Here is a 6492-nt window from a genome sequence, read left to right as displayed (position 1 = left end):
TCCAGTTCCGTAGTGTTCATTTACTTTTTTCTGATTGCATTATTTCCTTATATGGACATGTTTAAAATTATTATTACAAAACTTGTCTGTTTTATTGGGAAGAAGGAAAGAAAAACAATAAAATAGGTTAACTATACAACTTGAAGGATAAAGTAATAAAACACTAACAGTGCAAATAATCTTCCTTGATAATTGAATTTGATCAGTTCATCTTCACAAAAGAAGATTGTATAAGGCTTTTGAAGTTGGCTAAAAATACTTTTTCATATAGACATTACAAATTCCTTAATGATTTTAAAGGCGGTAAATAAGTTGTTATTATCTCAGTTCAGAGTCAGGGAATGATGAACAAGAAACATAATTCTTCCTTCTTCCTTCCTAAGGACAATAGTGAGGTTGAATGTTTCATAACACTGCAAACTAAAACAGCATGTATCCTAATATCTGTATGGTAATTTTGCGTTAAGTATGTTTTTAAATTAGACATTCTTTATACAAATTTGGTTCTGTTTCATAATTTGGCCTGATAAGGAAACAATGAAACAGTTAAACAGTGTATTTAAAATCGAGTAGTAAATAAGATTTGCAGACGTATATTATATTGCTTAAACACTGGTTGACATTTTTTCCGACAGTTAATATACGGAGAGTCAGCTGTATTTTTTTCATTTTGCTCTAGTTAACATTAATGTCATAAGCTTCATTCACGTTCCCCTATAAATGAACTTTTTTCATAAAATGAACAACATCATTGTGTGTCACAAAACAAACACAAAACATAGGGTATTTTACTCCGTAACTTAATTATGCATGTAAACTTACGGACATTCACTACAAGACTTAAAACTGCTTGATTTCCCTCAATTCCCGACGTACATATACGGAGAGTAAACAAATACACTTTTTATTACTATAGTGTGGTCGAAATTATATAATGCTTGATGTCACAAAAACTCATGTGAATTACGTTCCGAATAGTCAAAGAGCTTAAGGCCACACCAAATTAATGTTTAGTTCCTCGGATTTTTGCCCCAAAAAATTGGAGCGAGCGAGCGAAAAAAATATTTTGTCAGTTTTCATAACAACCGAAGCGAGCGAAGAGAGAAAAAACATATTTTTCCTTATATTCAATATAGATAAGAAAGATTGTTCAAAATAATTGATAGCGGGAGCTTTGACTTCCGGTCTCTCAAAACCCGGGTAAAATACCCGACCTGCAGAGACACACTGCTGGTAAAATCCCTGCCAAATAGCTCCGCAACCCCGAATACCTATGTGAGGCCCATTCCCGAATATTTTCAATATGAAGACAAAACCACATTCACTAGGTACTGCGGGGCCACCTGAAAGGTAAAAACACAGCCCATTGCCTCTGCTGTCCCCTTTATACCCCTGGAACAAGGGCGAGTGGTGGGCGGGGCAGTGGTTGCAATTGACAAGTGCAATTACAATCCCGGATTATGCTGCAAATAAAAACAAAATATAAGGTGATGAACTTAGGCTTACTAATGTTGAGGTATATCCAGACAAGTGTTTATATCGCTATTTGTGAAAAGATATTTGTTCAAAACTGTTGTTTTGTCAGAATTTGATCAAAAATGAGCTTGATACATCAATTTGGACCAAACAATGACTAATGTTCCAGTTAAGTTGACCTGTCATCTTCACCATCGCCGTAACGAGCTAAAATTTTAGTCCCTTGTATTATGACTTGAATAAAATAGTACTGAGCTGATCATTCCGATTTCAATTCAAAACGAGTCACTAATTACGCAATATAATCGTTACCAGTCTCAGATACACATGCTTTATTGCATAATGATTGCTTTAAATAATGATCCTTTAGTGCATGAGAAGATCAACATTGACTTCAAGCATGCTCAAAACATATTTATTGTCAAAAATAAGATTTTATTTCCAAACTTCGATCCACATTGTTTATACCGGAAGCCGCCATTTTGATTGACTTTATTGAAACCCATGCTAAACCGATCGATATACAGTATAAAATCACTACGCATCGGTAACTTGAACAAAACAAAAACTAGCGTAGAAAAAAATACTTGATTATTTTTAGCCTTTTAATAAATTATTACCTGAAAAAAATCTGCTTAGCGATCAAAATGGAGGTGCGGGCTCACAAACAATTAAAAAAAATAATTACATTTTCAAAAAAATTATACCGATAAATCCGCGGAACGAAATATCAATTTGGTGTGGTCTAACATGTGTTTGAACTTTTATAACATTAATACTTTGTTTCAAAACCAAAATAGGCATATTTTGAGATTAAATGCACTTTTTACTCCAAATATAAACTTTAAACAGTCATCACATAGTTTTGATTATAACGCTATTTTAACTTTGTATATGAGTTACTGCCCGTTACTATATAATTTCGTTTTTTTTTAAATACATGTCATAATCTCATGGTATTTCATAAACACGTGGTTGCAAGTGTCAGTACAGGCATGTACATAAATAATGTATTCCTTATAATGAAGTATTCATTGAGTATGTATTATAAAATGAAATAGTTATAATTTAATGGAAACATTGGTAATTCTGCACATATAATTTACATATTGATATACCGTGTATAAAAATACTGCATCGACGATCGAGGGCAGTGCTTGAATCTGGACCTACGGGGTTCGGAACCTTTTATACACATATAGAGACATTTACAATTTTATACCTCATAAGGTATTTGTTTCATCTACCCTTGTGGTTTTTCTATTTGTTTATCTTTTTGAGGTGCTGACCCATTATATAATTGAATAAACAATGCTTAAATATTATATGTTGATTTGATATAAAATAGTTGTGACAAAGCTTGCCTAGACATTCCGCTAAAGTATGCCCCGTATATATACTCTTGCTTGGCACTTATCTCATTACTAGCAGCATCTAGAAAGGTGGGTTACTGTTAATTGTATTTATTCGCATTGTACCCTTATCGGGTACGTAATTACTGTTGTAACATTTGATATGTACCAGCAAATTAAGAGGAAACATACTTAAAAGACACGATTTTAAGTAGTAAATCGCGGTAAAATAAATTAGTTTCATCTAAAGAACGCATCATGCCAAACATCTGTTCACTCCATATCAATATTCAGCAGTAAAACACGACATTGAGGATTTGTTCATAGATGAATATCATCTGTTAAGTATCCGTTATTTTGGTTTTAATAACGCAACATAAGTTTATACAGTGTCTTCATACAATTCATAGTTCTCCCTATATGTGATGTGGATAACTCCATAGCCATTAAAATGACATCATTATTAAATCATATTCAATTTTCGCGAAGCTTCATGGACTGTAACAAACACAAAACTGTGTTCACGGTTCTTTTATTTATCATTCAATAAGAAACGTTTAAGCAATACATCCTGACACGTAGGATCGGCTGCACCATTTCGGTGATCTTTGTTTGTAATGGGAACTCCCGCCAATCCTCACCGCTGTATAGTAGTCAAAGGCAATCGACTTACACCAGGTTGGGTTGCTTACGCTGTTACATGTAGATTTGATATTTCGGTAGAATCGGCTGTCGCAGGTACTTCTCCTTATTCCATAATGTTTTCCCTGAAATTTAAACACGTGCATTGATTACACAAGGGCTACGAACATCCCTGCACATTGCTCATTGTACTTGTATCCCTAATGCAAAAGCAAGCGAATTGCTTGAACATGTGTTCTAGCATCCCTGAAACATAACCACGGGCATTGCTTAGACAAAGAATACTGTCAAGGCATTACAGAACAGTTACATATGTCCGTACACAAAAGAAATTGTAAGGTAAATTACAGTGCTCAAAAGATACACCACCACTCTCTTACACAGGAATAGCAGATGTCATGTTTATTGCAGTCACGTCTGAAGGTGTTCTTGTAGGGATATGGCAGGTTCCCTGGAATACTACACCCGTTCACATCCGGGGCACGGTCGCAAACGCCGGCGATGGCTAGTCCAAACGCGGCGAGAAAGAACACGAGGATGAATCCGGAGTACATTATGACGATTAGCTGTGCAAAACATCATATTATTATAAAATCATAGTCGGCATCAATGGTACAAATTTCTTTAGTTCTCAACAAATACATGGTGAACACAGAACGTTATCGAGTGCAACAATATTACTTTCGTACATCAAAAGAGACTCTCTTCCAGATCGACACAAACATGCATTATCCATTAATTTAAAACTAAACGTAAAGACGGATTTCGTTCTGAATACAAGGAGCTATTGATTAACATTCGCTTTTTGCAATCGAACCTATACGTGTTTTGGTTCACTTTCTATTTATGTTTCTTTCCATATCCATGCATATTTATATATTAGGACTAGTTTGGCCTTTGACATTCCCCTAAATTTGGCTCGTATATAATCGCTGCGCTCATTTTCGATTTCTATGACCATCGAGGACGGTTGGTTACTGTAAATTGTTACATAAAGAATATAGCTTTAAAATTAAACAATTAACATCTGTCTCGTTTTCCCCATTGAAGTGTATATTGTACTCATTAGTTGACATTTATGACTTTTAAGGGTGTTTTTGATCCAGAATGTATTATACATTATATGTATGAAATGGAACATTTATAAAAGTTATGATTTATATGATATACTTTGAAAAAACGATGAGGGCCGATTTATAACGCTTAAAAGAATTGTGGACCGACCCCATTGCATAAAATTGTGTTACACTATGTGTTGCGTTCGAATTGTGTTAAATGTTTCCTTGTTTATATGCAATAAAATACGATTAAATCCTTGATTTTTTGTGTTTTTGTAAATATCAAATTGGTGATTCAAATTCATTGTAAGGTTCCAACTTCTGTATAATTGTTTGCGATAATGTTGATATTGACCAAAATAAACCAGTGTTCCAGCACTGATCGTCGAACCAGTACAAGCACGTGATAGTATTGATATAATTGGCAGGCATGCTCAAGTATCATGTTCTTCTATTTGTATCCCCTTTGCTTTATTGATGAAGTGTTTAGAAATATTTGTTGTAGTTACCGTAACAACTGTTGCAATATTTCAGTAACTCAGTTTTAATACAAATTACTAACGATTTGCCTTAGGGTAAATGCCTTCAGCAGTGCAAACATCGTTTGAAGGACCAAAACATAAAATGTTTGAAAATATAATTTGTGCTTTGAGGTTCAATATATAGCAGGCATAATACATATATACGTCGCAACATCTGTAGCTGATGTTAGGAGTTGAGTAATAGTGAGTACTACCCAATCAACAATGTCTTCAGGCTTTGTTGCGATTGCAGCCTTTTTTAAGAAAGATATTTGCATATGTGTAACAAGTGATTGAATTGAATTTACTATTAAAAGTAAAAAGAGTAAATAGTATCTGCCAAACTTTGAGCGAGCACATTTAAGCTGCACGAAATTATAAATTGAATAAACAAACATGAAAGACAGTAGATTGCAGAAAAATCAGCCTTTTTAATAAGCTGTTTCAAGTATTAAAAAAACGTAAACATGTATGGCTTAAGTACACACACGATATACTTAACTCAATTTAAAATAAAGAATGTCTCTGTATAAATTATAATCAATTGTACAAAGTAAAGTACAGTAGTGTGTTAACGGCGACTACATTGGTGTATGGCGTTTTAAATCGAGTTTTAACCTATCCTCATGCGAAATTTATTAGAAAATGGTGTTGATTAGTACAAGTAGCAAGTTTCAAAGACAATATAAAGAGCAAAATACACAAGCGTACAAAAATATGGGTTACATCAAATTTAATTCAATTACTGGTTAAAATGAACCCTTAGTAAATTTTATCTAAATTGATTAATCGATGAAAATACAAATTAATAAATTGATCAGAAGCCGTCCTTTATATCTTTCATAATTCACTGTCCACTATATACCACTATTCATTTTATGATTAAAATGCACGTACCTTAGGTTCTGCCGACTGTTCGTGGTGTAAGAAAACTTTGACTGCAGAATAAACGTTGCCTTAATTTATACTGGTCAATGTTTTTCCTTTATACCATCTACCATTCGTTGATTGACATTCACAAAAAAGGAAATCCAATAAAATCCCCTGCATTACTTTTTGTTAATCAAATTGTAATTTACTGAAAAAACAGTGTTTGTGCAAGCCTGTATTAGCTGCAAAACTGATTCTTTTTGTGTGTTTATGTCTCGGATCTGTACCGTTCATGTCCAGATCGTAATAAACAAGCATGTGAAAGCGCACGTATCATATATTATGTTGTTTTTCCCGAGACAATAATTTTGAAGCCGGATTTTGTATGAATTACTCTTAAATTTCATGGAAATTGTGTCCCTGAAATCACACTAAAGTTTTTATAAAATCTACCAACGAATAACCGCAATGTGCACAAGGATCTTTTACTGGCGCCATTGTACGACGTTTTATTTACATTGCTACATAATTGATTAATAAGAAAGGACGGGAATAGTTTCGAGTTGAAGAGAC

General features: G+C 33.7%; 1 protein-coding gene across 2 annotated transcripts; it reads right to left on the bottom strand.

Annotated features, from left to right (window-relative positions):
* Positions 1-3344: 3344 nt before the first annotated feature.
* On the bottom strand, positions 3345-6105 carry LOC128244653 (conodipine-P3-like). Of its 2 annotated transcripts, none has more exons than XM_052962677.1 (3): positions 5947-6105; positions 3851-4036; positions 3345-3595 (listed from the first exon to the last, which is right to left on the bottom strand). In XM_052962677.1, the coding sequence occupies exons 2-3, from the start codon at positions 4022-4024 to the stop codon at positions 3386-3388; spliced, it is 384 nt and encodes a 127-aa protein (XP_052818637.1). In that variant the 5' UTR covers positions 4025-4036; positions 5947-6105; the 3' UTR covers positions 3345-3385. The 2 variants fall into 2 exon arrangements, with proteins under 2 accessions (XP_052818637.1, XP_052818636.1); XM_052962676.1 differs by lacking the exon at positions 5947-6105 and adding an exon at positions 4160-4252.
* Between the last annotated feature and the right edge of the window lie 387 nt (positions 6106-6492).

This window comes from Mya arenaria, chromosome 8, assembly GCF_026914265.1.
Source record: "Mya arenaria isolate MELC-2E11 chromosome 8, ASM2691426v1".
In the NCBI taxonomy this organism is placed as follows: Eukaryota; Metazoa; Mollusca; class Bivalvia; order Myida; family Myidae; genus Mya; species Mya arenaria.
The sequence above is the reverse complement of the archived record's forward strand: the minus strand, read 5'-3'. Positions and strand labels throughout refer to the sequence as shown.

Bases quoted from the DNA above. Each gene is read 5' to 3' on its own strand.
- LOC128244653 (XM_052962676.1), bottom strand. From the start codon at position 4,195: ATGTTTGTGTCGATCTGGAAGAGAGTCTCTTTTGAT. The intron at 4,037-4,159 runs GTACGAAAGTAA...TGTTTTGCACAG, and splicing joins GGAAGAGAGTCTCTTTTGAT to CTAATCGTCATAATGTACTC. The intron at 3,596-3,850 runs GTAAGAGAGTGG...TTTAAATTTCAG, and splicing joins ATGACATCTGCTATTCCTGT to GGAAAACATTATGGAATAAG.